A 22,394-nucleotide genomic window follows, 5' to 3' on the forward strand; every position below is an offset into this window, starting at 1 on the left:
ACAGTAATTAATTAATAATAAACATAAAAGAGTCTCACAATGACGAAAATGAAAATTATGTTTTCATCGAAATATCCTAACCACTTACTTTAAATTACAGTATAGATATATTTTATATTTGCTACTTTCTGCTTGAAATACTTTTTCATGCTAAGAAGAAAACAAGTAATAATAAAATAATAAAAAACAATAAAATAAAAATTACAGTTTCAATTACTAAAGCTTATGTATGAATCACTCTTTGTATATTCTACGTTCATTACATTATTCAGTGAAGAATAATAAATGGACCTCTATAGAACTATCCGAAACTATAAGATAGTATTAAAATATGAGACACATTTTAGCTAACAAATTAGGAGTTTAGTGAACTAACCCAGTAATTAGAACTGATCCTATGAACTATCTGCTTCATTATGCTAACCTGTAAAAGTGACCCTTCATAAGAAGAGCGAAAGATTTATTGTTCTGTAATAAAAAAGTCCTAAAAACATAATTAACGCAACATAATTGAAGATTAGCTCGAAATATTACATTAAAAAATTATAATTTGGATGATTTTGAATTGGTTAGGCTACATATTTTCTGTAAAAGATCAAACTTTCATATTATGTAGGCATTGACATGACGACATGACGATATTCTAGAAAGTAAATAGCGTACGTAAAAAGTCGTACGTTTTTTAAATATTTAAAACTATGCAAGTCTAAAAGTGTTTCCACAATTTTGAATAAGAAATGAGCTAGGTGCGACAATGACATTGGGATACAACACTTTATAAATAACCATTGTTCAAACACAGTTTTAGAATAATTAAGAAATATTAAAAAAAAAAAATATTTTTACAATTGATTCAGGTTCTCACAGCATATTACAAATATTAGAATATATTAACGTAGGACACACCTTTGTATGTGCTATTCGATTTGTGTGAACAAAAAGATTTCTGAATTGAGTATTGTTAACATTAAATCGAGAAACGAGATAAGCTATAGGAAGTATATGATTGAATATTGGAATGAAATAAATTATAATAGAACAATAATTTATAATTATTATTAAAATAACTATGGCTCTTACAATTTTTTGACAACCCCTCTAATGGTAAAATTATCTGTTAAAGTTAAGTTTGTGGAGCACCGACCAAGAGATTGTGGATCATACTTATAGGGGGATTGTTATGATTAATTTTTTTTTTTTTTACAACTCGTTTGAAAAATACATTAGTGCAATTTTAAATTAAAATAATAACATTTGTATAGAACCAACAATTGAAAAAATAACATAATAAGAACAAGATAATTCAGCAGGATTAACATAGGAATCACATATGGAGGAAGATACAGATATTATTCCAGTAATAAGGATAAAGATACCGAGGTAATAAGGACATTCATGTCTATCATATATTAATATTATGATTAGTTGATCTATCAATAAAATATTCGTATTATATAAATTAAATATTGTTGTAAATTAATATAATATTAAATATTATGTAAGAAATAGTAAAAGATGAGACGAAAAACTTATCAAAGGTAATATTTGTCTATTTGCTAAATTATGAGATTAATTAAAATTTTGTCGTCCCCTTTATAAGTAAATTTGCCAATAAACTGGAAATTACTAATACCTTTGAAGTCCAAACTAATTAATTTTTGAGATTCAATAAAATTCGGGCTCTATAATGGAAGGATTTTTGTTTAAAATTATAAGACCTCTTGTTTTTTAAACCTCTTTAGTCGTTTTAAATAAAAATAGTCTATAATGAGTGTAAACAAATAACTAACAGATAGTAAATGCTATCATGACGGAAAAAAATCAAACAATTTATACTATACGATAATGACACAGTGGTATGGTCCAATTAACTCCGAAAGCATTGCATTTGTTAAAAAAATTAAAACTAAAATTTATTCCTAAACAGTGGTTTAAGAAATTTTATTTAATAATTTTTAAAATATTTATTTCATTACAGTCACCTCTTAGTATAAAAATAAAAATTATGCAATAAGAGTTTTTAAAGAAATTATAGAGAAAAAGAATTAATGATGATTTCGGGACCTACTTTCTATTCCTTCAAGTTTTTTATTTTACCACATATTAATAAAACTCCTCTAAAAAGCTCGTATACTGACACGAAATATTGTTTGTACTGCCAGGTTAATGATCATAAACCTCTGTTTGCAATCTTATCATTTTGTTTTAATTTAAAAAAATTAATAAAAATTCATTTAATTAATTTTATTGTTCAATTCACGATCGCGATCGTTATCGTTGTATTCCTTTGTTAATCGTTAATTCAAGTTTTCCTTTTAATCACTGACGCTAATAGGTTGCTGGCATGTCATAGTAGCTTTGGCAAAGAAAGCAGAGCTTGCTATAGGCTGCCCCATCCCGACCACAGCAATTGTACCAGTCATAATAACTTCAATAACCCCTGACCCCAGTCGTTGTGGGGTCGGCAAGAATGATAGTGACAACATTTAAGACCTCAACTGCCAATTAGTCAAGAGGAAGGAATGTAGGGAGAGTGCTAGTGGCCCCATCGTGGATCTAACAGTGAGCAATGGGCTTGCTATTCCCAAGTTTTTATTAAATATCATGGACGCATCTGCTACTCCCCCTCCGAATTCGAACCTCCTTGAATATTGGATCCATAAATCAGTTTCCTTAGAGTCTAGTGAAGACCACCTCCCCAATTCGATTCGAAGTCGTATCTACCATACCTTTTAACGGATAAAAAGTTTAAAATCTTGAGGGGCTTCTTGATTCCAGCCGGATATGAGGAAATGGACAACTATAAAACATTTTCCTCAATGTAAAAATGAATACTTGCAAACAAAATATACACGTCGAATATTAGATTTTTTCTAAAGATATAATTAATAAACCGAAATAATGCATACTTACAAGCCAGAAAAGAGTGAAGAGTGAAAATCAGAATCTATTTTTGTCAAAATGGAGCTACCAATGCTCGTACAGACTGTAACTTATTTATAACTTTCAATCATTCCTTATTCATTTGAAAAAACAAATAGAAGCCTTGGCATTAGTGATACAAAATACTGTGGAAGAAATTGTAGTATGTTACGCTTTTTTATTGATTAAAATTAAAATTATTAAATGTGTCTCCCTGTTTTCCCAGCCCCATTGAAATAGTTAAACCAGAATTATATAAATTGATTCACAATACACTATTTAATTTTATTTTAACGGCCCCTCCCCGTTCCAATAATCCACTAGCGTAAGCCAACCAAGTTTACAACCTTCATTGGACCCCTCACCTAACCTTATAATGCCAAAAGGCAATCCAAGGTATCCTTAACACCCAGCTATACATATAGCATACCTCCTACATGTACGTACCAAATACCCACTAACATCATTACAGGAGGGTATGAAAAAAAAAATATAATAAAATACAAATACAATTAAAATAACTTAATTATAAAATCTTAAATATAAATAAATTTAAAATTAACATGAAGACCCGTATTATAACCAGGAAGAGGATCTTGGGACCATTTTATTTTAGGACGGTCCAGAATATCAAAATAAATTGATTGGGACGAGATTACGAACTTCATGTTCTGTATAGGGTCTGCAACTACATGTATCATAAGGTTATTTAGAATAATTAAAAAAAATAATCAATGATGAATTGGATTTGAAGGACTATTCAAAAAACTATATTGAGACGTATTGTGATTTTAAAATGTTTTTCTGATCTGATTTTTTTCCTTGGTCCATAAATAAATTCTTATACACATTGAAATATATGCTTTTATTTATTATCCAACTCCAAAAGAAGCTGCATCAATTAAAAGATTTTAAATTAATACAAAGATTGAATAAAATATTCGCATATACAAATCGTATAAATAAATCGTTTCCGTTCTTCTCTCAAATATAAACAAATGCCGAAATATTCACTACAGGTCAGATACATTTAAAGATTTTAATTAATTAATTTAATTGCATAGATTTTCTTACCTAATATTTTTATATATGTGTTTTTAGGCTGCGTTTGGAAAAAAAGAAACATTTTATTTCCATTTAATATCAAATCAATTAAATAAAATTTTAATTTAAAATATCTGGTCCATTTAAAGGACTTTTCCAATAGTTTTGAGGAAAAATCCAGTAAAAAGTTGTTTGCAGTATCTTCCATTTTTTTTTACATTATATAAATTACATTCTATAGCATTGATAGATAATTTCTGAGTTATGTAAAAATTAGTTCCCTTTTCCTATTAGTTTTTCTTCCTCTTTTTTTATAGGGATCTGCGATACATACGAAAAGCTATAGGGATTTAAGGACAACACTTAAGGCGATTTTAAACAAAAAAGTGAATCGGCTATTAAGTATGTGATGTCAATTTGGTACGTAGGGATCGGGAGCCAAAATCTTACGAAAAAAAAGTAACAAAGAAATCGGTCCTCCCGTTCATGAAATAGTCGTGGCGGAGGCACACAAATATTTTGCACGATCGCTACACTCTCATTGGGCAGTAGCGGAAGTAAAGTTTAAAAAAAAATAAATAAATTTCATATTTCTTTAATATTTGGTGAATTCCTGCACGATATAAAACTAATAGTTTTAAGAAATAAATGAAAGAGAGTGATGTGTATGATTCAAAGAGTCTAAAAATTAAATACAGAATGAATCTTATAATTCCATAAGCTGTTCCGATATGGAGTTACTGTTTATTCTATATGGCCTTAATGTTTATAATATTATATTATTATATATTATTAAGAAGGGAAAAGCACAACTTGTGAACGTGTTTTATTTACACTATTATAATTGAAATACATATTCAGAGATAAGAGCGAGTGATCATAAGGAGTAAGTGATGTTTCAATCTAGGACTTCTATTCATGAGCTAGATCCCCCTTAAATACCTAAGAAGAGATATTACTTCCTAAGTTAGTAATTTGTATGTAAATTGCAGTAAACTAGAGGTCTCCCAACTATAACGTAACGCCGAGCGGCATTTTATAACTTGTAAATACTTGTTCTTAATTAATGATATATTCAATTAATCAGTTTAGCTAAAATCTTGACCGAAGATGATGATCTGAAATTCAGGTCAAACGTCGGAACGAATAAATAATTTGGTTTATTTGTGTTCTTTTTTCTGACCGCACCCCCGACCAACTTTTCCACTTATTAATCTACGGTCAACTATCTACACCTCATTATGATTCAAAATAGCAGTTACTATATAATGTTTATTATTCAACAAAGTACAAACATATTTTTTTTATTTAGTATCTGGTGTTAGAGATGTTCTACTTTGGCGCTTCCTACCCCGGAGATCATCAGAAAAACTTAAGTCATTCCTGAGTCCAATTATAAATTCAAAGGACTACTGCCTCTTTAAACTTTTTCCTACTTGACTAAACTGTAAATAAGAAAGTTCCGTACTTTATCTCCTCTGGATTTAGAAAATAAGCATAACTGTCTCTGAAGCGGTATATCATTGTAGGGAAATGAGAGCCATAGTCAACATTAATTTTTTTTGAGAATTGAGAATTTTTTTATTTTATAAGTTGCGAAAATAGCCGATTCCTTTTTTTAAATATTTTTAAAAAGATGTTGAATAAGATTATTAAAAAAATTTACTTGTTTTAAATTATGTTAAGCAGAATCTAGGAAATCTCAAAACAATTCTAAGTATGTATTATTAATTGAAGTAAATTAATATATGCACATAAGAAAACAATGAATACTAAAAGTAATTAAAATGACTAAAAATGTTTTTTGAAAGCAAATAAAATATCAGAACTGTTTTAATTAACATTTTTATTTATATATTTTTTACTAAGCTTAAACCGTTACTAAGCACATAATTGGGATCCAGTCTTTTATTTGAATTTCAACTAATGAGATTTTATAGATATTTTTTTTGTGTAAGTGTTGATTCAGTCTGTGATTTTGATTAGTACTAAAAAAGGTTATTATAACTTTTTTTACGAGACAATTCGGATCTATATTAGGGGTATTCACGGAACAATGTTGAATGGGAAAGTGAATTAAAGTCATGTTGATGTGATAAATATAACTGATAACACACTTTACTTTAACTTCGTCGATTTCAATAACCGAGAGGTTTTTTAAGAGGTTTTCGTATTAGCTAATTATTTCAATTCATCAGGACACTTCTTTCAAATGGAAAGTAAGAAAATTACTCATAAACATTCTGGAAAGCGATGACTGGAAGGATACAAAAATATCCATCATTACAGAAAATTCGTTGAAGTAAGGAGTAATTAATGTTTTTTAACAGGACATAAATTTAGAGCTGCCATACTCGAGTAACAACCTGTGTCCAAAGAAAAGAAACATAAACTATTAAATATTAAAATAAAAACGTAGGATCTTCATTATAAAGCGGATCATTACATCACTGCACTCCCAATAAGTAAATGTGTTAAATTAAGATATGAAAGTCCCACCTAGCATAAAAAAGGGGACTTAAGGTTGAGATAGGATAAAATAAGATATAAACCACACCAATGATATGCATAACAATGCAAAAAATAAAGCTGCCGAAACCTCATCTCAATAAAGTTATATTATTGACTGATGCTCAAGAACCACAAAAAAAAAAAAATAATAATAAAATAACTACAACAGTCAAGCAAAAAAGTTATCAATATATATATTTAATATTAATAATAGTCTTTAAATGTATACTGACTAATTGGTAATTGGTGTAAGCACACAATAAACATAACATATTTAAAAAATACAATTTCAAAAGTTTTAGGACTCAATTAATCAATATTAATTAAAATAAATAACTGTGGTAATTATTTTTAAAAATTATCCTGGCATCTGGTAGAACCAAATATAGCATTATGTATTTCATGATGGCTCTCGAATAGGTTTTCTAACATAATCTTTACACACAAAATTTATCATCGAGGCATCGTATGCCTACCCTCGCCGGTGTCACTTTGATTATTTTAACTCTCATCAATCTTAATATTGATTAGTGGTTTCAAAAAAATTATCAAAACTAAAAAGTATGTAATTATTGGGCCGTCAATTAAAGAGGAGGAGCGCGTGAGGCTGCTCCAAGTAAAAAATGATTAAATAACTCAATTAGCCTAAGGAGATTAGGAGATGAATGACAGATGCTAACGAACAAAGTGAGGGGGAACCGCGTCAAGGGAAGCAATTAAAAATAATAATTTGCTTAGCAAATTTTCTGGTATGCATCAACAACGGGACGAATAAAACAAATTGTCACGGGGAGAGGGGGGGGTTCTAACATCGTTTCTTGTCACGGCCTGTGAGTGATGGATAATCTCTTTAAAATCGAATAGCCTTTGTTTCAGCTATAAATTGCAATTCAATTCCATTTTATTTTCGTACCTTTTTTTTTTTAGTAGAAAAAATATACAGTGGACTTCAATTAATTGAAACACGTCGGGTAATAATATTCAGTTCCTATTATATGGAGATGAAAAAACAGAACAAAAAAGACTTTTGCACAACTTGTGAACGTGTTTTATTTACACTATTAAAGTGATTTTTCTGCCTTTCTGAATAATGTTATATATTTTTTTAATTCTCTCTCTCTCTCTCTCTCTCTCTCTCTCTCTCTCTCTCTCCCCCCTCCTCCTCTGCTTTTTATGGCTATTATAGTATTAAAAAATTGCGCAATAGGATTATTTTCGAACTAAATTTAATTATTAAACACCACCGCCATCGTAAAATATCTGTAGTGAATTTACATAAAGAGGAGCTTTTTATATTGTTCACAGAATTAAATTACAGTGGCCAAATTATAAGAGAGCGTCGAAGAGCAAGGAATTCAGAAAAAAGGAAAATATGATGGCCTAAACACCTCAAAATAGTATGTATAAGGAGGTGTAAATCCTACATATACAGGTGCAAGAGCTTCAAATATTTAACAGAAGAAAATTGTTTAAGGGTAGAAATAAAAGCTAGAATAGAGGCTGCGCGTAGAAGTCCTTTCTTTTCTTTATTTCTTGAAATTTACAACAGTATTTAAACTAAGAATACAAAATATAAAATTTGATAAGGTATAATGACCAAATTTGTAAAGAAACCACTCATGAGTAGCACTCTAATAACATTTCAATATAATAAGTTTCAAGGTAATCTTATTTTCAGGCACTTAGGAGGGTTATCGGGAATAGAAAAGAAAGCAAGGCTAGAACCTAGAGGGCTTGGGTGGTTAGGGAGTTATTATCCTTGATTAAACAACTATTTTATTATATTCGTCTGACATCGCAATATTGTCATTACATAACTCTGCTATTTTTATTTGACTAGAGAATGAACATACACAGTTTTGGGCAAATATCTACACAGATCGGCACGTGAGGCAGCAGTTGGAATATTTTGGAGAGTAGCGTGGAGAATGTCGGCCAGGTATGCGGACCACTATATCAACCCGTGGGTTGTGGGTCTATTGAACCCGAGTACACAAAACAGAATCCCGGGTGATTACAAGCAGGACTAACAACCTACTTCTATTATTTAGGATCATAGTCTGTTGGATAGGTAGACGAATGTGCGGAAATATGCAAAACTAGATATTTCGATAAGTCCATACAAATGTTGGATTCCTTTATTTGGGCATTTATAATTCAAAATTTACCAACAAAAAAAATTAACTTAACTTCGCTCTTGAAGACCACCTATCTGTCTTAGAGAAATAGTTCGTGAAATGAAATATTAAACTAAACCCACAAAATTGTATCATAGATTTATATAGTGCAGAACTAGTATACAAGTTATACTAACCAATGAACTGATCTATAAGAAAAGTTTAAATATCACAGAATGTATCCCAACACTCAAACGTACTTAAAATACTCATAGCAGATTCTCCAAGTCAGAAGATTGTAACCGTTGTATATTTATTTATAGGCATCTAACCCTTGATCAAAACGTACGATTCCATTAAACATATTCAGAAACACTGTTTGATTCCTGACAATCAATAGAATCGTGTAAGTGCAAGCCAAATATATACATCGACTATCATTGACTGTAACAGTTGTTGAACAGGAACAAATTAAGCATTACTCGAAATATAGATAATTTTGCTGGAATAATTTAAGACTCTAGTCTACAACTACATCTACTTCACGGAAAAAAGTCCTCAAAATCGAAAGGTTTGAAGAGTGTTTTCATTTTTAAACATAAAAATTTGGTCCCGTGTCTGCATGTAGTCTAATTCTTGATACCGTTAATTAGATTTCAATGGAATTTCTAGGGATATTGCCCGTACTTAACTGGGCCTATATTAATTTTATGAAACTTCATCAACAACTTTCACCAGCGCATGCGCAAACGCATTTCCCTTGACATCTACATTTCGAGAACAGAATATGCCACAGCAACAGCTTTCGCTAATGATATCGCTGCCTCTATTACTAGTTAATGCACCCTACTATTAATTATAATATCACTGTATATACTAATAATACAGTAAAGATTTGCAAAGAGTTTGGCAAAATATAATAAAAGGATATAAAAAATAATTTGATGGAAATGCAGACCAAATATAGGGCTTAGTTAAAAGGTTTCAATAATAGAAGAAATCCACAAATAAATAACATTTATTTACACTAAAAATTTATATTAATTATTATATTTACAATTAAAATTCTAATTTAAATTGAACTTGATTGAGTACAAACTTCGATAGAAATTTATGATTTTCGGCTAACTTAAAATAAAAAGAAGACAATCAGTGAAACTGAAATGATATTGACTACCTCATTTGCAGTACACCTTAAGCTTATCACTACTCATAAAGTTTTGTAAATTCGTAAAACTATTTCATATTAGAATTTTTTTATGGCACAACATTACTTTCTTGTATTACAAAATCAAGAGAAAATCCTTTGTGATCAAGGCAGAATGATATATTATCAAAAATAGTAAAAGGTACATCAGTGCGAAGATATATAATATTGCTCCAAGAGGATAGCACCAATACACCTTGATACTGCCAAGAATTAAAGATTTCCCAAACAGAAGTTGAAATAAATATTATGAACTCCTCCAGACTTGCCTCGAAGATAGGTGGAAAAAGCTACTTCATAATCACATTTTATTCACCATCATTTAATTATTAACTAGAAAGTATCAGGGAATAACAAAAATTGAAAGACGATGATTTATATGGCTCTTAAAATGCCAATCAGCAGTTTAAGGAAGTTTTCTAGACAAGTTTGATTGTTTGTAGAGGATGTAGGAGGCTATAAAAAAAATTAATGGTGAAGTATAGGTTCGATTTATGAACTTCGCAAATATATTTTTTCTTTTGTGTGTGTGTATTATATATATTGTATTGTATTATTCAATTTTCCAGTAATTATATAAACATTTGTTAATAAATGAAGAACCAACCAAATTCCCAAAATTCCATATAAATCTTTCTAACCATCCTAATCCTTTAGTTCAATCCATATCTAGTTCCACTCATCCCTACAATCTACCTTGAAGGTTGAAACTGCAGTGGCCAAGAGACTTATTGTAAAATAAAAATGGACAATTGGAGTTCTGGCAATGGCCAGATTCTCCACTCAAGTTGAAGGATTGCGGCTTTAGCGCACTTGCTCAGCCTTCACTAGCTCATTACCAGTCCATGCGGCGAGAGGAATAGAGTGGGCTCAGGGATCCTCAGGTCGATTGTGTAAATATTGTATATAAGAGTGTAAATGTGACTAGAGATTCTTTTATTTTTATCATTATTTTATTTATTTATTTTTTCATGCACATAGTTTGATTATGTTAATTTTCTTTATCCTTCTATTTGTATATATTTTAAGATTTTATTTACTTTTTCTTTTCATTTATTTACTTATTTTTCATTCTTATTTTATTTTATTTTAGTGAGAATGTGATCATTCATCACTATTACCTATTGCCCACAACGGTGTGGCAGATTGTAATATCTATCAATAAATAAAGTTCGAATGAAAAAAAAAAAAAAAAAAAAAAAAAAGCAATAACTTAATTATACTTGTATGGATAGTATATATTGTAAACAAATTCTTCCTATTTAAGTTTCTATTTCAGAGAAAGATCCGATTAATAACCATTTATAAACAAATTATACAAGCAACTTCACCTTAATTTCATCTTCTTCTGTAACTCAGTCATGAGTTTTCTGTGATACATTATTAGAACGTAAAAATTGAAAAAATATATATAAAATATAAATGAAAACTAGATTTTTGATTTATTTCCCAGACTATATCCTGGAATGAAATAAGTCTGTTCTCGTTATTGTGAGGAAAAATAGTATTTCAGAGGCATTAACGGAAAGAAGTTTTTAAAAAAGTGGGAAGTATATTCCTGCTCTTGACAAGAAACATTACATCAACCTGTCCTACCTTGCAACTGAAGGGTTCCCTTTATCCACTTTAGCCAACAATTTCCTACCAGCCACTAAGTCCATCAGCTACAATAATTTTCTCATATTTTGTTTACTATAGAATATGAATGTATTAAATTTAATTTCTTATAATAGCTCAATAAAAATTTAAAATTAAAAAAACAAAACATTTCTTTTCCATTTTAAATAGACTTTTAATTCGCTTCAATTAAATCAGGAAATTTACATTTTAAAAATAAGGCTTCAAATTCGTACATAGAAGCCCAAAAAGCGAATAATAATACTTATATACTACAGGCTTAGCGAACACGAAGGTTCAATACCGATACCACCAATTGCTGTCTGCATACATCTGTCCAGTGATGCACGTCTAAATCCAAATGAACAAGACCAGTTTTAATATACTTCCCACCAGTGCCTCTCGGAATTTCACTCGTCGATTCAGTGTTCATTGACATTTTAGAGGTCCGTTCTCTACTAAGTTCTATCACCTTATTCGCCACAATCCTACCGGTTCGAATATTTCACGCAATACTTCATTTTCGAAAACTTCAAGTTGCTGATGTAAGAGACCACGTTTCACATCCGTAAAGAACAGTTGGATTATAGTTTTGTCAATTTTAACTTCTAAGTTTCTGGATTTTGTAACTTCACTCCTTATTGGGTTAAACAATTTCGAATTGAAAAATAGCAAACATTTCTGGCCTTTAATCTTGTCCTTATTTCATCAACTTTTTTCTTTCAGGTTCCGCAGACCCTAAATACTGAAGCATATCTTTCTGTTTCAATGTACATCTATATTAGCGAAATTTTTTCCGTTTCTACAGCTAATCATTTATTTTGTTTTATCCGTATTTATTTCGAGATTTACTTTCTTACCAGCTCCTATCAACATAGTTCTATTTAGTTTCATAGTTTCCTCGTCCTCACTAAATAGTACAAAATCATCAGCATACCCTAGCAAGGATATTTTACTGCCCAGAGTTAAACCTTTTTGGTATGCATCCTATATCCCAACGCAAAAAAAAATAAGACGAGCGAAAGAGAACCATCATTACATTAAACACGAGCGAACTACAAAAAGAACACAAGAAACAATAAATTTAAAATAAAATTGAATCGGTTTTATTATTGCCAGAGACAGATTAGTTTCGCCATTATGAGTTTTAAAATGTGACATCACTATGGAGTTCAATTATCTCAAAAAAAAATAAATAAATAAATTCTCTTCTCATAAATTCTCTAACAAATCAGACAGTCAAATTAAAGAAAAAAAATTATATTTCAACTTTTTACGTGGAATTTCCTTGCTTGCAACTCATAAGTGTAATGCAAAGATTGCAAATCAATATGGAAGAGGACGAATTAACATGAAGAGTGACATAACGAAAATAAAAAAAATGCTATAACTCCAATTTTAACTAATGTAAACTGAGAAGCTAATTTTTTGAAACTCCAGAAGTATTTTAAATTCCGATTCTGCTTAGAAGGTTAACAGTGTACTTCGTTAAGTACATTGTTAAGTCTAGCTGAGCCTGTGTCTATCCGATCGAGTACCACTCAATTATCATAATATGATTAAGCCCTATTATCCTCATCACGCTTAAGTCCTATTATCATAATATGACAGATTGGATTGCGGTCCGAATAGGTTAGCTGTGTTTGTTGCACTTGTAACAGTGTGGCCTCACTTATTGTCTGATCAAGAAATATCTCGTGGATGTGGCTTTTTTCGGATTAGTTAAAAGACGAAATATTAATTAAAAAGAACAAACTAAGAAACCAGATATTTTTTTTTGCCTGCGATCAAAAACAAACCGGATACAATTCTAGAGCAGTAGAGGATACAAAACATTAAGCTATCCAGAAATAAAAAATGAAAACCTTTTAAAAAACTTTAAATGGGATGGGAAAAAGTCTAAATCTGGACCAGCTAACTAATTTTTAATTAAAATTGGATTCAAAATATCTTAACATTGGCAAAAAACTATTAAGAAAATTAAACACAATGAATATAAAATGGATAGAACCACAGTGATATTTAATAAAAATCAATAATTTTAAAAAGCTAGGGGGCCAGAGAATTAAAAAAAAATTATATGCAGTTTCTTATTTGACATATTATTGAATAAGGAAAAATTTTAGGAAAAAGTTGACTCTAATATTGAGAAAAAGGGATCGTTAAACAAAGTTTTTAAGATCTCTCTCTTTTTTTAGGGAGGAAAGGGCAGAGAATTAAAAAAGGAAGTTACAATTGAATTTAGAATTTTTTGTTATCGTATTCGTTTTACATTAGCTGAGCAAACGTTTCAATCATCTAAAATTTTCATCTTTATCATAGACTATCTCGATTTATTTTTGTCTTCGATTACTTGATGTTTCGGGATTATATCACCATTTAAATATATATCTATATAATCATTTTTATCATCCAACTAATATTTTACTTTTTGGCAACCTCAATTTGCTCAATTCCATATCTAGCCTGTCCAATTTCGCACTTAGTCATTTTCAAATTAATTTCTAATGTTTACTTATGATCTAATTGAGCTAAATTAAACATTTATAATTAATAATTTTTTCATTATATTTAAATAAAATGTTTTTATATATTAATATTTGAATGTGTGTTTAAATATAAACACGCCGTTTTTCAGGTTCATAGGGCTCATATTTTAGCAAATTTACTCTACTTTAAATGTTGTTTTATTAGGTTTTCAAGTGTTGTTAGTAGCTTTAAAGATATGGAGCTTCAAATAAAAATATTAATTGTTTGAAACCGCCGCCATTTTTGTAGGTACTATGACCAGACTAGTAGACTCTCGTTAATCAATAAAAATTCAAAAAAGTGCTATCAAAGTTGTTATCTGTTAATGTCAATTTTTTTTTTGCACAAAAAAACAGGCTCGCGGACTAAGCAGTAAACTGTAATTTTTTAAATGTGTATCGCTTCTAATAATTTTATGTTTCTGGTTTGATTTCTTCCTTCATACTAAGTATTTGAAAATTAAATTTATGATGTGTTCTGAAAGTGTTGTTTCACTTATATTTTGGGCATTTTAATAGAGGGTTGAGTCGTTCAATTCTTGTTTTTTTTTTTTTTGTTAAATTAGGTTTTGGGGGATTTGGTTTGAAATTTATATAGATAAGTATATTTTATTCATAATAAAATGATTATTGTTTTAGTTTGTTGTAGTTAAAAGAGTGAACGCCTTACAAAATCCAACCGGGCCAGGTCTAGGAAGGATTTACATAGAAAATTGTATACCTTTTTTAATTAGTGTATTTAAAATTGGTACTAAACTTTCTAATCTTAAAATAAATGGGAAAAAAAAATTAAAAAAACTTATTTGTATATATTTATACCAACTATTACAAAATATACAGATACAACAAGAAACCAAATTAACGAAAGAATTTTAAAATATTAAGTACTTAGTGAAAAATTAAAGTTAAAAGCCCCTAATTCTACCCTTTCAGTCACGCGAGACCACAAACGTCGAGCAGTGAATTAGAAAACGGAGCCTAACAAAATTAAATGGTTTCCGGTATTGAATACAAAATTACCAACAGTTCTTCAGAATATCCCTTTCAAGATAATGATAAAAAAAAATTATTCGTGTAATCAAAAATTTGAAAAAATGGCTGATTAATTAATCTGAAGTCGTGACAAGTATTTGAAAATGTAATAATAAAACAATTTACTATTTTCATAGTAGTATGCATTCTAAGAAGAAACAAGATAACTTGTAAATATACACGCACGTGCAATATGAATCTTTTATTACTATTAGCATTTAAGGGCAAATTAAATGTTTCACTCACCATTTCACCGACTTCAACGTAGCAGGATTTGCCAAATAATGACAAAACATTAGGACGTCCGTTGATTCGTTGACTACAATGTTTTCTGGTGTCACGCTCACAATTGGAGGATCTGGAAGAAAACAAGTTCAAATAGAGATAAATAGTATTAGAGAATAAATATTATAAAACAAAATAACATTTATAAAAAAATAGAAAATTTTATTAATAATACATTCTTTTATATTAAAAATACAATGGGGGGGGGGAAGGGGTATCTCCGGTTTACCTAACGACGGACCAACCCAAATTTTACAATTTACACAAATGTTCATTTATTGTACTGCTTTATTGTTCCTCAGATTGTATTACTGTAATTTTCATCTATTCTGTAGTTTAATACATCTATTGCATTATTTTTTCAATAAAGTGTAAATACATTGTACTGCTTTAATTTTCCAGTTCACTAAGAGAGTAAAATAAAATATTACACAGTGACAAATAAAAATTCTTTTATATAGTAAAGAGCTCATCACACACACAATAAATATAAAAAAACCTAATCTGCTAAACATTTTCACTTGCAACTATTTTATACAGTCATAATATTGTTGCAAAAAACATGCATCTACAAATTTTTAAAAAAAAATATTGATATAAATAGGTTAAGAAAAATATAAAACCACATTACATTCCAAGTTCGTTTATTTATTGACTAGATGGTTGATAAATAAAGAAAATTTTAAAATGTTAAAAATATGGCTATAAGTTCTATTATATTCAAGGTTTAATTTAAAGATAATGGTGGTAGCTTATAATACTAAGTTCAAAAATGGCAAAAACAAAAAAAGTCTAAACATTAACAAAGAAAAAAATTGAAATTAATAGGATAGAGATGGTCGGGGGTGCGGTCAAAAAGTAGTGACAAAATATAATGAACTACTTATTTATTATGTAAAAATGAACAGCCACATAATGTGCGTTTACAGCAAACTCTAAAACATTTATTGAGTTTTGTGTCTTTTTAAATCTATTTACAATAGTATAAATAATTTGGAAACAACACCCATAGACATTTTTAAAAAATGAACAGCCACATAAAATGCGTTTACAGTAGTAAACTTTAAAAATTGATTGGGGTTTATGTTTTTTTTTAAATCTATTTACAATAATATAAATAATTTAGAAATATCACCCATAGACATTTTAAAAAATAAACAGCCACATAAAATAAGTTCACAGTATTAAGATCAAATCTAAAAAATTGATTGGGTTTTATGTTTGTTTTTAATCTGTTTACAATAATATTATAGTTAATTTGGAAATACTATTCATAGACATTTTTTTAAAAAATGAACAGCCACATAAAATGCCTAAAGAATATTACTAACGTTAATGAATTTTTTGTCTTTTAATATTAATTAGCACCTTTCAGTTGAACGTCAGAAAATGGTTCGATGTAAACTTATGACATGTTTGGAATAGGGAATGATAGTAATTAGCAATATCTTTTTTTATGATTTTGTTCAATGCCTTGGCTAGTCAAGGAGAGAGATATTTCATCCAACACATTTTTGGTTACATTCTCATATTCATTGGCACGCCACCTCTAAACAGTCAGTTTGTATGCCTGTGTGAGCTAACACGAAAGCGTTATTCGTCGACTGTTGGTAAATAGAAGGTCGTATAGAAGTGATGTGATATTTTTGAATGAGAATGTAGGACTTAACGAAGTGGGTCTGTTCCGGTCTGCCATTTATCCGTGAGGAGTATATGTCAATTTAAGAATGTGTATAAACTTAGTTTCAGTATGAGTATCAATATAGAAGGTTGATTCATTACTAGCAATCCACTCCAGTTTCTTTCTGATTTATAGGATAAACCCATCGATAATCAATATTCATTCAATTAAAAAAATAATAATAAGGAGATGAAACGGAGAATCGGAAGATTCCTAAGTCAAACAGAATGGAATAAAAGGAGGGGTAGAAATGAAGAAAAAAAAGGGGGCAAAGTCGGGTCAGTGTTGATCTACCTCAGAGAGAATAGTATTATTAGACGGGACAGGACAGAAGGAAGAGGCAGACTAGGAAATCTCATCGGAGTCACGTACTTAATTTACTGCGAACCGAGGCCGGAGTGAACTGTTTGATGATGGATCAGAACGGGGGTGGGGAGCTGATGGAACCGGCAGCGGAGAAACAAAGATGAGCTTTAACCAATAGAGATTTAATTCCAGATAACCTTTGCCTCTATCGAATTTGTTACGTTTTCAGCTTATATTATCTCCTCTTATCTCGACCCTAGGGTCTCTGTTTTGTTACCTTTCATTTCGAATCGAGGGTTCCCAGTGTGCTTCTAAGACAACTCTATACGATCTTGAAGAATTTTGTATTTTGAACTGACAGGTACAGTCCAAAATGAAATGAAAGATTTAGTATATTTTATACAGCCATTGGCCAGATATGCAACTATATTTATGGGTAGTAAATATAAAAGTAGCTTAAATTTCAAACATATATTTAGATTAAAATATGAAACCAAGGAAGCAAATAATTTTGCAACTTACTCAGAGTAAATACAAAATTAAACAAAGGAAAACAGTAAGGGAGGTATATGTACCTTGGGTCATCTTAAAAAAAAAGAAGACAGTTTTTCCACGAAAAAATTGATATTTAGGTGAACATGTTTGCTCTAGGGTGACCCAATCAGCATGACTTAAGTAGATTTAAGACACAGAGTTATGTGAAAACATTTGAGTAGTGTATAGGAAAAGTAATTTTTCTTAACCTCAATTACTGATACTTTTCATCACAAAAATAATATACATTCAAAATCATTAGTTGATTTATACTTTGATATATAATAAGCTTATAATGAATGCAAGCACCCAAAAAATTGCTTAAAATCTAACCTATAAAGATATGTCAGATCATTGTACCATGCCCATATTCATCTAAGCAGCTTCCCTGATTTTCGTTTTTTTTTTTTCAGGATTTTAAATACACTCATAATAAATATAATGGTAATTAATTTGCGCAGATGGGTTGTATTATTATTTATGTCTTTTAATGAATGCTGACTTATCATTAAATATATTTTTTTCATTAATTTATTTTAGGTTATTGGTAAATCAATTTTAATTGTAAGTCTCATTTATATAAATATTAGGCAAGGTAAAGTTATAGCCATACAATTAATATAATTTAACATTTTTTTTTCATTATTTATTTTTAAAAAAAATCATAATCTGAAGATATTTTAAAAATAACCAAAGTATTTTGAAACCTGACTAATAGAGCTTTTTTTTGGAATTATCAAAATTATTATTATTTCAGAAGCTAACTACATTCTACTAATTTGATGCATTCACCAACAACAAATGGATATGCACTGACAAAGGTACAGAGGGCAGCACCAGCTCTCACAAAGACTTCTGCAAATGTCTGCCAACGCAGCCTGTGAGCTAAAGATAGAACTACCCCAATACCCTTCACATTACATTAATTTGTATTTCCATATTTTGTAAAAATTATTCTGGTTTAATCTAATATGATTCTAGTAGCGATAGTGTAAAAAAATAGTATTGGGTTATACGAAACAAGGTAAAGCAGAACTCGAGCAGGTCACTGAGACCAGATATTGAATGTAAGGTAATGGAGGTTGAGCAAGGGTTCTTAATTATTAATTATTATTGTAAAATTATAATTATTGTTTTATAGTAAGTTTAATGATAACAATATATGCAATGATACTTCAAGTAATACATAAAGTACCAGGATTGTTCTATACACTCTCTAACAATTAACAATAATTCTCTTTATAAAGACAATGACGAGGAATATACTAAGTGTAAGTAGTGAGAAAATTTCATAAAGAGGTATTAGAGGAAACCTATAAAATTAATTCAAAATTATAAGAATATAGTGAGTAAAGTAAAGTAAAGTGATACAGTAACAGAAGAAAATCGGTCTTTTCACATATTTAGCATAATATAAATGTTACAACATAATATTGTATGATGTAAGAGACATGAAATTATTAATGCTATCACATTATTGTAATAATAATGTATGTAGAGTATTAGATTTTAAGTTATTTTAGAGAAGGTTTTGAAAGTTGACATTAGCCTGAAACATTGACAAACATAGTTTCAATGACAAATTAAATAAAAATTACAAATGAATATGATGGCTATTTAACACTGCACTCTAAAAAAAATATTATAGACTTATGAAATTTATTCACTTATTTCCTTATTTTATACACACCTGAGGATGTTAATTAAAGGATTCTCAATGAAGAGTAGGTTCAAAATCACACATTTTCATTTTTTTACGATTCTTAAAAATTGCTTTTTTCTTCTACATTCAATTTTTTTATTTTTTACAAATATTCATAAATTACAACTGAAACGACATATTTAATAAAGAAAATGAAAACTCATGATTTAACCAGCTCTAACGTTAATATATAATTTACACTTGAAAAAAGATGCGTTAAATTTCAGATAAGATAGTTAATATGAATAAACTATTACATATAGAGACAATTTTAATTATTTATAAAATCACAAAAACCACTTTTACCACAATTTTTTTTTTCTATTCGGACTCATGACCCACTTGATTTATAGACTAGTAAGGATGAACTGCCTATTTTCTTCTAATTCTTTAAATTAATACATATTACAACTTTAAATTGGTTTACGAACTCTTAGGCTATAATTATCAAGATTACAGATGAATCTACCGCTATGGCAACAAACAACCAGACCAAAGAAGAAATCGTAAAAAGAGATGAGCCCTCGATAGTAATAAGACAAAAGTTATAGGTAGTAAAAATAAAATTTCAAATATTACTTAAAGATGCATTAAAGTTCCTCACTCACCGAAGTATGGGTAAGTATCCATTTTAACTTACATATATGTACTTGTACTGGACAGTTATTTTATTATAATGGCAATAGTCTATAAAATATCTTTTTTATGCTCCTTTCATAGGATTAAAAGAACTAGTTATTGACTTTTTATACGAGCTATTCTGCATTCGAATTTAGAACTGTATAATTCGTAAAATAAATTACTAGAACACTAATGGTAACCCAGGACTATCATTTTCAACCTCTTGACATTAGTTTAACAAACTTTAGAAATGGTTACAGTACAGTAGGGACAGAAAATCATAGTAATAACAGACAATTTAATTCAATTTTTTATGTGCTTTTGATTATTACAGAATCATGGTATATTATTGTAAAGGATTATTTTACAGAAATTTAATTACAGACGATATATAACCCATGACTAAATTTACCATAATACCGTAATTGTTTTAAAGAAAAATTCGAATTAGTATTAAATATAAAAGTATTTTTTTGTTTTCAATTAACAATTTAAAAGTACACTTAACGGGCTTAAAATTAAACTGTTAATTAGCATATGTAGAAAAATAACTAAGCTACTTTTAAATTTCATTCATGCCGATTGAAATTAACCGTATAATCCAAATCTTATAATTTAAGAAAATACTATGAACGTAGAAAATTAACAAGGAATAAAGGATATAAAGAATAGAACTATTTTTTTTAAGTACTCCTATTATTAAAAATTGTTAGAATCCAAAAAAAAAACACATATACTTTTAATAGCTTAGATGTAAATCAGTTTATTTAAACCCCTAACACCTACATGAAAAATTTAACTAGCAAAACACCCAATATTTTTTTAATAGAAGAAATTAAAACAGCTTTTATTTGTCAAGGCCAATCGCTCAGCGAATTTACATAGAAAAAGTAACAAATCAAAAGTAAAAACTGTTTGAAGTTCTACTTAAGATCTATAACACTTTTAGTAAAAAAAAAAATTAGAAATAGAGATGAGACGCAGTAAACTAAATAAATGTTATTATAAACAAACAGAAATAAAGATAATGCATCCTTTAAAATAAATAGGAGAGAAAGGTATCAGCAATTGAAATATATGTAATTTTGAAAAGAATATATTACGTAATAAAATATGATAAATATGAGGGAGAGGAAAATTTGGAATGAAATACTATTAAAAATATATAAATGTACTTTTTCATTTCAATACCATTATTTTTCTTAAAATAAAGAAAAATTTTTAATCTGGCTGGATTTAAAAGAGTATAGGAAAAAAACCTTGTACTATGGATAATGAGGATTAAATGTTGAACTTTGGGAAAATAAATTTATTTTAACTAAGCAATGTGTTCAGATAAAAAAAAAGTTAATAATTTTTTGTCGAGACATTTCAATATTTATGTGCTTTATAGAAAATAGGTTTAGAACAAATAATATGGCTCGAAAATCTAAAAATATTTTTACGACATTGATATATGATCAGATGCCTTGTAGCATTGAGGCTATGGGAGTATAACTTAACAAAATCATAAGAAAATACTGATTTATTTTTATTTCAGTGATGGAATTGAAAACCTACTTACATGTATGTTTCAAATATTTTGATGGGCAGAACCACACGGTCTTTTAATATAATTTTGTTTTAAGTCGAGATGATATGTGATTGGGTCTCTTAAAAACATTTTAAGTTAGGGCCCTATTGCTATTAGAAACTAGATTAATGTAATTAATCGCTATTTATTAACACTAAAGATCACAAAACGTATTTACCTTCGGTCCCTTATGAACTGATGACAATAGAGATAGTTAGATAGGATTTGCGCGATGATGGGGTTGCCACAGATGGTGACCTAAGGAACGCACCCCCTGGGAAATAAGTTCTCCTCAATCTAGTTCTAATCTTGAACATGCTCTATTTAAGTTCCGTGTCTCATTGTTATTGGTTCTCTGGGTCGATGTCCACTCCAGAACAAATGATCAGTGAAGGTATTACTGTATCTTGTTATTCAAGAGGTTTATTCTAAAAGGCAATCAAATACGTTGTCATAATAACACATCGATTTAACGTTTTGTTAAAGTGAGTGCGATTTCCATATTACCCGAAATTAATCTGGAACGTAATTACAGGATGATGGAATAGTGTAGGAAGAAGAAATTTACGTTTCCTTAGAAATAAAATTGATTGTAGATGAATTTAGAATGTATTTTTGATTGAGAGTACTTGGTAAAAGGAGGATTAGATGATTTTAATTTTAGCACTAAGCAGTTTAAATATATATAATTTAATTATAGTCATTCTATCCAGT

The 22,394-nt window shown here is 29.1% G+C and overlaps 1 protein-coding gene across 1 annotated transcript in view; it reads right to left on the reverse strand.

The window, feature by feature from the left end:
* nrm (neuromusculin) overlaps positions 1-22,394 on the reverse strand; it is a gene marked incomplete at its 5' end in the record, with an annotated part of 472,198 nt that overhangs the window by 86,699 nt on the left and 363,105 nt on the right. Inside the window, 1 exon segment of the mRNA XM_067045512.1 lies at positions 15,225-15,336. Within this exon segment, the coding sequence (XP_066901613.1) occupies positions 15,225-15,336 (112 nt within the window).

The sequence above is a fragment of the Halyomorpha halys genome, unplaced genomic scaffold, assembly GCF_000696795.3.
Source record: "Halyomorpha halys isolate HHAL.00 unplaced genomic scaffold, Hhal_1.1 Scaffold48.1, whole genome shotgun sequence".
NCBI lineage: Eukaryota > Metazoa > Arthropoda > Insecta > Hemiptera > Pentatomidae > Halyomorpha > Halyomorpha halys.